General features: G+C 37.5%; 1 protein-coding gene across 3 annotated transcripts in view; it reads left to right on the top strand.

Annotated features, from left to right (window-relative positions):
- LOC5571208 (xaa-Pro dipeptidase) overlaps positions 1-14,056 on the top strand; it is a 365,701-nt gene that overhangs the window by 242,239 nt on the left and 109,406 nt on the right. For all 3 annotated transcript variants that reach the window (XM_001659532.2, XM_021852482.1, XM_021852481.1), the window contains one exon: positions 9,911-10,102. In XM_001659532.2, coding sequence (XP_001659582.2) covers positions 9,911-10,102 — 192 coding nt within the window. The remainder of the gene's footprint in view (positions 1-9,910; positions 10,103-14,056) is intronic.

The following is a 14,056-nucleotide window of genomic DNA, read 5'->3' as shown; positions in this document are numbered from 1 at the left end:
ATGGAAGCTGCCTAACAGGATTTGCGGTAGAAGCTTTAAATACATAAAATATGAATAAATAAATAAATTATGCACCGGGCAAAGAAAGACGAGGTGATTGAGGTGACAAAAGTCGGCTTGCTTCCATATAAGATTAGCTTATAAATCCAGCTTGATCAATATGTTGGGAGTGTAGGGTCCATCAAATTTAATAACAAAGTTTTGCCAATCGCATATAGATTGTTGGTTAAATGGCTGATACCTTTTTCTACTATTCAACCATTCTGTGTATTATTGACAAAATGTTACTTCCGACGATAATCGTACTAAACGTAAATCTTTGTTTTCATACTACTTAGATTCGACCAAATATCCTTTCCACATAATGTTGGTACGATCAAATGTCATATGCTTTCTGTTGCAATTAAAACTGTTCGACCAAATGTCCATTCGACCAAACGTACTTTCGACCAAACGTCATTCGACTAAATTTCATTCGACCAAATGTCTTTCGACCTAATGTCATAGATTCAGTTTTCACAAAGCAGTTTGTCGCCTGTTTTGTATATGGCACAAATAGCGCCTAAATAGCTTCCATTGCTCTGGTAGCTGTGTCGTCTCTCAGATTCCGCACGAAAAAAAAAACATTTTACCTAATTTTTTAGTTGACTTTACTCAAAATTAAGTATATTCGATTATTCTCTCAACTCAAAATCACTAGGTATTCTCTCTCTCACTCACTCTTCCCCACCTACCTAATGGGGGTAGTTTGGCCCAATAGGCTAAATTTGGGTAAATGCATTATTCTCAAGTATGGGATAGGGGCCCAGATAGCCGTAGCGGTAAACGCGCAACTATTCAGCAAGACCAAGCTGAGGGTCGTGGGTTCGAATCCCACCGGTCGAGGATCTTTTCGGGTTGGAAATTTTCTCGACTTCCCTGGGCATAGAGTATCTTCGTACCTGCCACACGATATACACAAGCAAAAATGGTCATTGGCATAGTAAGCTCTCTCAGTTAATAACTGTGGAAGTGCTCATAAGAACACTAAGCTGAGAAGCAGGCTCTGTCCCAGTGGGGACGTAACGCCAGAAAGAAGAAGAATGGGATGACTTAACTCAATTTTGCGTTCAATCAAACTACATTTAAGTATATTTTTCTCAGGTCTTAAAAGTCAAAGTACCTTATGGAGGCCTTTTAAATTTAACCAAATTTGGTTTATTGGCCTCAACTACGGCTTTGCGTTGAAACAACTCAGGTTGAAGTAGATCCGCGTTGCCGTGTGACTACAAGCCGATGCAGACAAAATGCCAACCTCTCCGGGCCCATCCATTTGAATTTGGCTGCGATACTATCCACGCATCATGGGGCCAAGATAGCCGTAGCGGTAAACGCGCAGCTATTCAGCAAGACCAAGCTGAGGGTTGTGGGTTCGAATCCCACCGGTCGAGGATCTTTTCGGGTTGGAAATTTTCTCGACTTCCCTGGGCATAGAGTATCTTCGTACCTGCCACACGATATACACAAGCAAAAATGGTCATTGGCATAGTAAGCTCTCTCAGTTAATAACTGTGGAAGTGCTCATAAGAACACTAAGCTGAGAAGCAAGCTCTGTCCCATTGAGGACGTAACGCCAGAAAGAAAAAGACTATCCACGCAAGCGGCCTTGTTGTTCTTAAGCTTTTAAATGGCATCCTTAACTTCCCCCATTGCGGGAACTGATTGGTTTCCACTGTCTGTGTGTGCTAACGTAGCCATCATCTTTGCTGTCCTGAACCTCGATGCCTGTGCTCTCTTCGCCATTCAAGTGTTCATCGTAGTGCTGCTTCCACCTTTCGATCACCTCACCAAGTTGCTCCCGTTCTTTACCCTGCAGACTTCAGCTCGCAGTATGAAGCCTTTGTGGGATGCGCTGAGCTTCTAACAAAATTTTTGCGTTTCTTGAGAACGGTACAGTAACATCATCGTTCGGCATTTCGGCTCTTCCAGGTGGTGCTTTCTGTCTCGGAATAGGCGGGTTTGCTGTGTCGCGATTCTACCCCATAACTCCGAAACCCATTACCCCGAATTCCATCTCCCTGAAGTCCAGACCTAGAGCCGGCTGTTGTCCCGAATGCACAATTACCCTGGATGACATTTCCGCAGTTTAATGAGATTCGGAGGAATCGGATTAATGGCATTCAAGGTAATGGGGTAGCGTTCGACATCTTCGTTAATGGCTGCTAAAATATGCCACTTACAAAGCGCTTATAAGACAGGTAGTTCTCTATGACTACAAAACGTAGAATATAGTGCAAGCACTTGAGCTTTTTGAACGGCAGTGTGCAGGAGATCGTGCGTGACGGCGAAGGATGAACCATGGGTGGGTCCACGGTGAGCCAAGTTCAAGTATTAAAATATGGCGAAAGCAGGAAGGATACTATGTGCGGAACATGTCGCTAGAATTCCGGACAGTAACGCTACTGTAAGCAGACAATGATTTGGCGAGTATTGTCTAGTTAATTTGATAATTCAATGTTGTTTGTTTAGATGTTAATTAAACAACTTGACTGTTCTTTATGGTTTTTTTTTAAGTTTATATTGCCAGCACTAGTAACGTTTTGTGAAATTCCAAGTGGCATGATTTCAACTTTGTGAGTGAGCAACATACAACTCTTCACTGCTTAATAACCTCATTTTACACGTATCATATCACCAGATAGGTTCCAATATGATACCACTATTGAACAACTTTCTAGGTCATATATGCCATATACCTACAAACGAAACGAGCCTACGTTGAGCAACATGAAACCCGCACCGTATCACCTTAATTTCACCACTATCAACTAGGTACCTTTCCCACAACTGCAGCAAAAAAAGAGATTCCCATAATCGTTATCATTAATGCTTACATGGCGGTTTGTGTTGATTTGCGTACTTGTGCGTCCTCGTATCTACCTACCGCGTTAAATTTACGCATCGCATCGCAGTAGAGAGAACGGCGGAAAACGCGATATCACACCCCATTATCAGTGACCGTAATTTGCCCGGGATTGCCTGAGCATCGCTGCGGATGGCTGTCACCATATGTATAGCAACTATGTGTCGTGCTGTGCTGTGGTACGTGGTGATGACCATTATAAGTCTTCTTTTAGTTTACGCAATTACTTCCCAACTGGAACAGAGATTATTTTCCAGCCTAAACGTATCTATACAATGTTTCTTGCAATAGTTAGCGTTAATTTTAGCGTTAAGGTACTGTTACAACATACTTCGTAGATTAGATACCAACAATACTAAATTTCCTTTAGATTACTTCATCTAGATTGCTTTAAGGAACAATTTTTTGAAGTGAACCCTGACCCAATTTGGAGCAAGAATACCAAAATCATGAATAGTGCTATTCCAGGACACGCGCATCTCAATCGTAACTTCGCTTAAGGAGAGGTGTTTTCGCAATACGTTAAAGAACAGATATGTTGCACTATGTTTTTTCTCAAATTGGTTTGGGAGTCGAACTCTCGAAACTTTAAAGCTGCGCCTATGCCAACTGAGCTAAGCAAGACCGCCAGTCATTATCATTATGAAGACGAATTAAACAGGCGACATGGTGGTCGTCACACGAGTGATACAACTCGTAAAACTCTACTGCACTGATTAAGCTTTGATATGAACAACAACCCCTTGAATCGTCATCGAAGAAAACGTACTGGAAGATAGGTACCGTAAGCCGGGAAAAAATTGATCACTATTTTGTACTTAGGAATTCAGATATTGTCAAACTAATTTTGACAAAATTGATGCATCGTTGATTTTTATGAGTTAATAAAACTTTTCATTTACAAGCATGCAAATTAAAAATTTAAAATACCACTCCAGGATGGAATTGATCATCATTTTTTTTTGTATTTCTTCAACCACTGGTTTGCAGTCCGGCTTCATAAGTGCGAAAGTGCACTCATTCTATGATATGTGCTAAGAATTAGTTCGTTGAAGACACCGATTCGGTTTCATGCCATCGCGCAACTTAATAAAAGTTTCCACACGTGTGAAAATTTCTGCGATAGTCCAGTAATGAAAGAAATGCGTAATAACCATATATTCTTAAGGATAAGACCATTACATATTTCTCATTTGAGCAATGCCAGGCCCCCGATATATATTTGAGACATGTTAAGTGAATAAATACCTAAGATTCATGAAAAAAATCATTTTCTCAATATGTTTGACTTACTGGCTAACGAGGGTTCCACCAATTTGAATAAAGTAAAACGTTTGTTTATCCTCTAGTTTTAGCATACTCTGTCAAAAAATAACAAAAAAAAAATGAATTCTAACTATGTGTGCCGGTGGCCACTGAATCAAAAAATGGGAACAAATATTTTACAACACGTTTATTTGGCAATTTGAACTATTAAAACCATTAAAACTAAACTTATGAAATCATCGTCGAATGAGTAAAAGCAGGCAATTTTCTTTGAAATCAGTACGTTTTTCCGTGAACAACTGATTATATTATTGAAGAACTAAGCTGGGAAAGCTGTATAATTTACCAAATGGAAAAGATATTTAAGCTCACGCAATATTTTGAAAACTCAAAGTTTGCACGTAAGATTAGCCTCAGGCTATTGTTTAGTACTGACTGTTTGAACCTAGTATCACCTAGGAATTTAAAAACTTCAAATCTTACAAAAGCAAGTTTTTTGAAAAATAAAATACTTTTAAATCACCATTACGTAGTTTTAAAGTAAAACACATAAAATATCTCCGATGCTTACGACGCATTTCGCATCCTTGAAAGAGATTGCTATTTGGTTTTGACCTGATCACTGACACCCAGCAATCAATTTTACCCCATATTACGGTACCGGAGGCGCTAACTGTACGGAAGCTTCATTGATGGCGAAATGTGATAAACTGCGGGGGTGGACGGGATTGTTTACTTTATATCCCTACCGATGTTCTGCAGTATATGTGTGTGATTGTTGCTCCGGGATGTATGACTTGCGTCCGGATTCCGGACGTTGTTTTGTACGTTAATTGCAATATTGTACTAGCTAGGGTGGGTCCAAATCAGACATCTAGCTAGGGTGGGTCCAAATCAGACATCTTCTAACTAACATATATGATATTTTTACACAAAATTGAAGCCAACCCTAGTCTCCCCCTTTCGCATCGTCGGAGATAACTATGGAGTAAACAAGACGTGAAGTTCTGCGGACCGGTCAGTTTATGAATTCTGCATTATCGTAGAGCACAACTGGACCGGACTCATCGTCCGAAAGAGGACTGAGTTTGCTGGTGATACGACTCTCGGACTTGACTCTCATTCGGTGCCGGTGTATATGTCTAATCTGTTTCCTGCCCTGGGCAATGAATAACAACGGCAATGATGACGACAGCAGCAACGAATGCTACCGTATTGTTACGTGCATATACGAGCGCAGTATGCAATTATTAGCGAGCAACAACTGCAGCAGAGCAGTAGCAAAACTGTTTTGCTAGGGATTTCCGTTCTATGGATGCAATTTAAATTGCACCTGATATGTGACGTAAGAAAGCAATTCCAATTGGTTTGAATCGATAAAATCATTTTTCCATTTAACGATTTGAGTAGATATGGCTTTGATACATGGATACATCTAGCTAGTATGGCAAATCTTTTTTTACGATCTATGATTGCAAATATATTTGTTTATACCACAAATTATGGTCGAATCACTAATACAGCATCTATTTTCTTAGACTCATATATTATTTACCACACAAACTAGCACCCATAGCTTCTCCTCTCCATAGTGTAACGTATCTAATCCGTACATACCCAGGATGATCTTACTCTGCTAAAACTGCCATTATTTGGTTGTTTTATAACATGTTTCTAATATGTTTCTTCAAAATAAAGGGGATTAGTTGTGGGGCCTTCCTTAGCCGAGTGGTTAGAGTCCACGGCTACAAAGCAAAGCCATGCTGAAGGTGTCTGGGTTCGAATCCCGGTCGGTCCAGAATCTTTTCGTAATGGAAATTTCCTTGACTTCCCTGGGCATAGAGTATCATCGTACCTGCCACACGATATACGAATGCGAAAATGGCAACTTTGGCAAAGAAAGCTCTCAGTTAATAACTGTGGAAGTGCTTATAAGAACACTACGCTGAGAAGCAGGCTTTGTCCCAGTGGGGACGTAAATGCCAAGAAGAAGTAGAAGAAGAAGTTGTGCTTAGTTGGGGTTGTTATGTAAACCTATGTTGTTATGTAAACCCCGAATGTTATCAAAAGTTTTCGAGCGATACTTCAAACGTCATGATTCATCAAATGATGAATGAGTTGAAATTACTCTATGACACTACCCCGAATGTCATTACCCCGAAAGCCATTACTCCGAAAGTCATTACCCCGAATGGGTCATTACCCCGAACGCCACTTCCTCGAATGGGTCACTACCCCGAACGTCATTACCCCGAATGCATAACATTTTGAAACTAATCATAATTAGAAGGTGGGGAGATAATTGTACTATTCCATATGAGAATTAAACAAGTTTGGCTCAACAATGTATTTTTCAAATACAAAAAGGTCAAAAAGGGGCTAGATTTTCAGCAAATGAATTTTATATAATATGTTTCGTTTGGATTTGTCCTCTAATTTTGTTGAGATTCACACAGCCACACTGCAATTTTCTGAAGAAAAGACTATTTCGAAAAGAAGGGTGGATTTATAATGAAAAGGAGGGCTATAATAGCGTTAGCGTAGTTACGGTATACTTCGTAGATTGGATACTAGCAACATTCATGTTTCTTTTTGATAATCTCATCCTGACTACTTTCAAGAACAAGGCAGGGGAGTATACCCTGTTCAAATCATAAACAAGAATACTAAAAGCATGAATATCGCTATTCCCGGCCACGCCCATCTTTACCGTAACTTGGGATAGGGGAAGGAAATGTTGATGCAGCACTTACTTAATGAGAGGCCACCGACTCAGCGACACCCTCATAAGTGCTACGGAGTTGGAGGTTGGGGAAGGTATATTGTCAGGATTCGTCTAGAAAGCTGGCGATACGGTGGATTTATAATGAAAAGGAGGGCTATAATATGCACAAAATAAGGATGTATTAAAGTCTCCTTTAACACGCTGCTACCCACTTCTTTAACTCAGTTTTTTTAGATGCAGGTCTTCTAGCATTAAGATCTTCTAAAAGATTTTGTTTCGTAAAAGATGGCAATAGAAGATCACCCTGATATTATCCCTGCAAGTGGTGTTCTATGGAACCCGCAAAGACCAATATGATAGACAATCGTTCCGCTGTGGCATAGAAACGCTATTACTCTTGTACATGTTATAAAAACGGTGACCTCTGATCGCCGCTACAGTAAAAACTTTCGTTGGTTTGGTGGATCATTCACCTGAATTTCGATAAGATAACCACCAAAAATAGTTGTGTTCGATTTCAGACAATGAATAAATGATAATGACTTCAAAGTGGTGAGCAGTTCCATAAGACACCTGACCTGACAATAAGATGAAAGAAGGGAAAATTTCTGATTAAAATGACAGCAAGATTAATTTCAATGAATGACTTAATGCCCTTAACGATGAATTTAATGCACCATTTATTACCAGTTTACATTAGAGACGTATATATGAATGGTCAATCCTTTGTAAAAGTATGGTCAACATTTTAGCCCACAAAACAAGATACAGTACAGTACTGTCTCTCATACTTTTCGGGGTAATGGCTCATGCGGGGTAGCGGCGTTCGGGGTATTGACCCATTCGGGGTAATGGCTTTCGGGGTAGTGACCCATTCGGGGTAGTGGCGTTCGGGGTAATGGTGTTCGGAGTAATGGGATGAAGCCGTTGAAATGGTTATTACAAGGTTGAAAGACCAACCAGAGTTAACCTGGTTACACCGAATATGTTCCACATACCCAGGCAAAACTGAACAATAAGGTGGTTCAGAATCATAAAAAAGATAATCCAGCCTCCCATCTTACTTGCCGTAAAAGTAATAAAAATAGCGTTCTATGAAATTTTCATCTCCCATATTTTTGTTACCACGATGTCTTTACGATTAAATAAAGTTTTGTCAAACGTTCAAAGTTTTCGGTGGTGATGGAAAGGTGGACGAATTAGCTTTAGGGTAGAAACACCATTTTTGGCCATACGCCAGTTGTAGTCATAGTGGATTATTCACTGTTTTACATAGCCAACCAGCAGCAAATCTTTTGTGTTCAGTGGACCACATTCATATAATAGAGCAACATTCAATCACTCGTCCTAATTAATTCAAAACATAAAGAAAAGAATTATTTTCCTTATAGTTTTTACTCCCCTACACCTAATCTGGCCAGGGTTCTCCTAATTTAGCCACTCTCATAAGAAATCAATATGATTGCCCGGGTAGAGGTGAATAACAAAATAACGGTAATATCAGAACAAATTTTGCAATCATATCTGGTTTAACCATTATTATGTTATTAATATATGATATAAATATCTTATCAATAGCAAAACATACAATCATAGCAAATTTTGTCATTGGTATGTTATCCTTGAAAGTCATGTAATAACTAATCAACAACAAAATATACTATCATTGTAAAATTTGTTATTTGTGCAAACATACTAAAAAACTATTAAATATCTAAAGAATAACAAACATCGCCATCACAGTGAAATATGTCATTATTTTGATATTTGAAAAGTTTATTTAAATATTTCATGAGAACAAACAAACATCAAATTTTGCCATAATAACTCATTTTACTATTCGTATGATATTCATTGAAGATTAAAAAGCAGAAGTATTATAGCAGAAAAGCAAAAAGTTTATTTTTCAATCATGCCAAATTTAGATATTAAAGTCAAAGAACTAAAATTACCATTTTTTAATCTACTTGTGAATAGCTTATTTAGTTATTATTTTGTTATCAATATCTAAATAATAACATATTTTGTTATTTACGGTAGCCTATATTTTTGCTATTATTTTGTTATTACAATGGCAAAATATGTTATTATTTAGTTTTTATGCCATACAAACTTAGTTATTATTTTTGTTATTTTATCTCTTATTTCAAACAAACAAAGAACAAATTTTGCTATTCAAACATTCTATTTTAATAGTAAATTTTGTTATTCTTTTGCTATTCTCCTCTACCCGGGTGGCCAATTTAGGAACCGAAGTTAAATCTCTGGCCGAAACTTGTTCTGACGGCCAATATTAACCAACGAGCGAAAGCGAAAAAATGGTTTCAGTTTATTTCCGATATTGTTCATACATTATATGAATTGAAAGCTTGCGTTTGACATATTTGTAGTATAAATAGGGCTTTCCATATATGTTTGAAGACATTTTCTCTTAGACTGGTCAAATCAATCAATCGGTGTTGCCATTGAGTCATATATGACACCTAAATTTAAATGAAATTCAGATTTTCATGAACTACAGTAATGCCTAGTCGCTCTACGTATGGTTATATCCATAGTGGCTCGAATTAAGAAATCATTTACATTATTTTGTTATGGCTGTATCGGCCATGCGACTGAAAGGTAAAAGCAGTCTGTAGAATATTGTTGCCAATGATCAACTCAGGCTGCAAAGCCCACAGCTTTGAGCCGACCCTTCTCCGATCGTTTTGTACGATTACTTTAGAATTACATTGTACGTATTTGCTCAGCCTCAAACATAACTAGATAACTTTTGGTATATGTACTGTATAATCAAAGCTATTCATTCAAGTTTTTCTCCAAGCTCGTTAGGTTGATACGGCTTTAAAAAACTTTATGCCATTATTATAGATTAACTGTTCAACGATGATTCCGGTCCAATTGTGGAAGCTGACGTCAATGAATTAATGATTTGCTCACGAGCCATGTTTGTGGAGTGTATTCTCGTACATCTCAACTAATTCCATTTGTCTTATATTCTATTCTTTCTCCCATAGGAGTCATACTTCATGTACCTGTTCGGCGTAACGGAACCCGGCTGCTACGGTACTGTTGACGTCGCGACCGGAAGTACCACCTTGTTCGTGCCGCGCCTTCCGTCCGAGTATGCCGTTTGGATGGGCCCATTGCTCTCGTGTGACGATTTCAAGCAGAAGTACGAGGTCGATGCGGTGTACTACGCGGATGAGGTAAGTCTCGAACATTCCCATTTTTTATAGGAAACACTCAGAACTAAACGTACGAACATTTAAAGTCAAAAATGGTTTGCAATATTTTTGAACGACTCTAGGAAATACCGCAAAAAAACTTATAGGGAACACATTTTCTATTTTTAAGCAATATCTCTATAAAACTTAACAGGATTAGGATCAGATGCAATCCAGGTAATTAAATTTCGATACTTCTGAAGATGGTACATGAAAGTTCTCATGGGGATATTCAATTTGATTTCAAGTATCTATGGCTAAGCGATCACATTCCAAATGCGCCTAACTTGAAAGTCAAAAATATCATTGTCAGTTTAATGATCAACAATAATAAAAGATTAATTTGATGAGTAATTAAGGAAACCGAAGAAACGAGCTCTGCAGCTACCGATTGCCCATCAGCATACGGTATTATTGCCACTCAAACTCGGACGTCATTGATCGACGCCCACCCACACTCGAACTAACTGTGGAAAGCGATTGTTTTCGGAATTGCTTACTCGATTTGCAACACGATTGCAGGCGCAGATTCCGCTTCCAATGCCGTCGTCGCCGCCGCCGGGCCACGATGCTTTATGCAACCATAACAAACCGCGCCTTGTCCCAAACCTCGCTACCTCTATGTCGCCCCCAACCACCACACATCGATCAAGGTTTGGCAGGCGGTTAATTCACGTTTCTCATCAAATTAGTTTCTCCTTCACCGTAACGCAGTAGTTTCCAAACGGTGCGCCACAGAACTTATACAAGTGCGCTGCGCGTTGAGCCAAAACTAACTAACTAACTCGGAAGTCTGTTCATAATTGTGTGCCATTTTTCTAAGAGAATAATTTCAAAAAAGCAATTTTTTTTAGTTTTCAAGCTTCTCAAATATCATTCAAAATAACGTATGTTTCAACACTTGATAAGACGGCCACCGAATAAACATTGCACGAGTTTGTAAGTGCAATGAAAATTTCTTTGTTTATTATTTAAATTAATATCAATTTTAAACATATTTTAAGTTTACCGTCATTAGTGGATACTTTAGTTTAGAACAAGGTTCATCACATGGGGAACTCTTTAAGTCAATTAAAATAACTGAAATTGAGGGACCCAAACGCAATCGGGTGTAAGTGACATTTTGGTCGGTTTGGAATTAAGCGTACCAAAAATTTCTATTATTTTCAAGCTTTCTAAATGTATTTTTTTTCGTGAGTTTTCCGTTCAAAAAAAAAAATCGTAGAATATTGGCTTGTTTTCTGGCTCCCATAAAATTTGTATGGAATGAAAAGTTGTTAAAAAAACCTTTAAAGTCGATTTCCTCAACTAGGTTTTTGTCACATACATCCCTTTGCCTCTAACTTCCTCAATTGTTATTTTTGTCGCCATTCCATGCGAACTATGTGTTACCATAGATTACGGCGGATTTGTATAATATTGCATTAGATCAGCTCTTTAACGGTATAACATTGATGTAGGTAAGCAAAGAAGTATTCAACACGCCGAAAAAAAACATGTTATTATTGAACATTTGGGGAAAAATCACTTTGGGAGCAAAATGTTCTATACTCCAGAGAACACTACTGGTGCCTCAATTTGATATATTATTATGATTTCGTAAATAATGTTTTCATTTTCATTAATTTTAGTCAACAATTTTTCGTTTATTAAATAGGTGACACACTTACCCCAAAAAATATATATTTGCTGGGGACGCCTGGTGTAGTTGTTAGAACACACGCCTCTTACGCCGAAAACCTGAGATCAATGCCATTCCCGAGATACTCCCTTATTACGTAAAAGTTATGGTGACGACTTCTTTCGGAGGGGATATAAACCCGTTGGTTCCAATATGAACTAACCCAGGTACTTTTTCGTTCAAATGTCACAACAGTTTATACATTTGATCAGTTGCATGTATGTAACGTACATTAGAGAAGCTGTTTATAATTTACCTTCTACCATGCTATTTGAAAAAAAAAAACAAAATCTTATAAAAATCCAGTAATTACTGGTTGTCGAACCCGTTATCGAAAAAAACGCGTGTAAAAATAAAGCAATTTTTATCATATTTTGTTAATTGTATTCCGAAATATTTGGGAACATATTGTTAAACTCAAAGAGAAAATATGTTTTCTCGATTTTATAAAACCAAATCAGGAGTGATCTACTTGCCCCTATGGTATACTTACCAGAAGTACGCTACCTCTAAATTTATAATTGTAAGGTTTTGAACACCTTGTTCAGTTTTTGGGTACTTAAATCTAGTGTATATGGCATATTTTAATTCATAGTAATGTTTATCAATATTGGTCTTGCGCTTAGTTTCGCTTCAGAGAGTAATTTTTAGTTCTAAATTTTTGAGGTTGTTGAATGCAGTTGAATAAAAAAAAAATAGTAGACTCATAGAGATCAACGAAATACTGATTGTCCAAATTTATTTGTCAATATTTCAAGGTAAATATCTGAATTCATAAGGAAAATATTACAAAAAGTTTTAAAAAAAAGTTGCCATTCTATACAGACGACATGAATAGCGCTCTCTGGTGAGTTAAGAGTCAACTAGTACACAATAAGTTGAATCATCTTTCGCATAACATTGTTATTATTGTTATCTTTATTTAAGAGATTTTCAGCCCCAGGCTGGTTCATCTCAACATATTTCACGTAACATTTGAAACTGACTGCTATATTTTTTGTAGACAAGTCGATTTCATCTTCAGTAGCGGCAAATCTAATCCACACATTTAAATCAATATCGTTGCTCTATTACTGGAACCAAGTATTATTTATCTGATAAAGTGTAAGCGTGAATCGATGTAAAGGCCCAACAATTACATAGAAAAGGTTTGAAGAAGATTCATATGCTTTTTTAAATGTGATTATCAGTTTTTCATCACATTCTAGTTAGTTCCTTTTGAAACGAGTCACGTCGAACTGGTGCTCTGATTTGGTATAGGCCCTTTGATAATTATCATAAAACGAAAACTTTCAAAACTGTCAGCAGTAAGATGAGTAGATAGCAATGTTTCTCAGCAAAAAAAAAATATTTGTTTACATATCTGAGTTAAGCTCTTTTCACATGTTATTCTAAGACTGATGTCATTCAATTTGTGTATTTGTTTTCTACATGCAAAAAAAAATGTAAAAAATGTCTGTAGTCGAAATCAGATTGGTGAAAATTGTTTCTGTCTAATGTAATATACTATCTTTTTCTTTCTGGCGTACGTCCCCACTGGGACAGAGCCTGCTTCTCAGCTTAGTGTTCTAATGAGCACTTCCACCAGTTATTAACTGAGAGCTTACTATGCCAATGACCATTTTTGCATGCGTATATCGTGTGGTAGGTACGAAGATACTTGATGCCCTGGTAAGTCGAGAAAATTTCCAACCCGAAAAGATCCTCGACCGGTGGGATTCGAACCCACGACCCTCAGCTTGGTCTTCCTGAATAGCTGCGCGTTTACCGCTACGGCTATCTAGGCCCCTAATATACTATAAACATAGTAATTTGATCTGAAATTCCATTGTAGTTTTGAGAATAGGCGTTATTAAAATAGTAATTCTTAATACAGAATATTTCCCGTGTATTCTTTCTCAATCATCAGTTTTTGATTGCACGATGGTTTGAAATTTGGCAAAATGATATTTACATACTTCTCGCTCAACATGTGGCGGTAGTGTTACTGAGATGCATGTCGCCGGAAAACTGTAAACTGTATTATCTAAATCTAATAACAAAAAAACAATGAAAAGTACTGTTCACAACCTAACAAGCAGATGAAAAATCGTTTCGTTAATGTACCGAAGAATCGATTCGTTGAACTAACGAAGATCAAATTGCAATACTGCATTTTAAAATCAATAAATCAACATTTTTATCAATTCCATATTGATAATGTCATTTTAAAGATTAATCCCAATTATTCTGTATTAAACTTCGTTCAAGTTTTA

This window comes from Aedes aegypti, chromosome 3 (genome assembly GCF_002204515.2).
Source record: "Aedes aegypti strain LVP_AGWG chromosome 3, AaegL5.0 Primary Assembly, whole genome shotgun sequence".
In the NCBI taxonomy this organism is placed as follows: Eukaryota; Metazoa; Arthropoda; class Insecta; order Diptera; family Culicidae; genus Aedes; species Aedes aegypti.
Note: the sequence above shows the minus strand (reverse complement) of the source record. Positions and strands in the feature narration are given on the sequence as shown.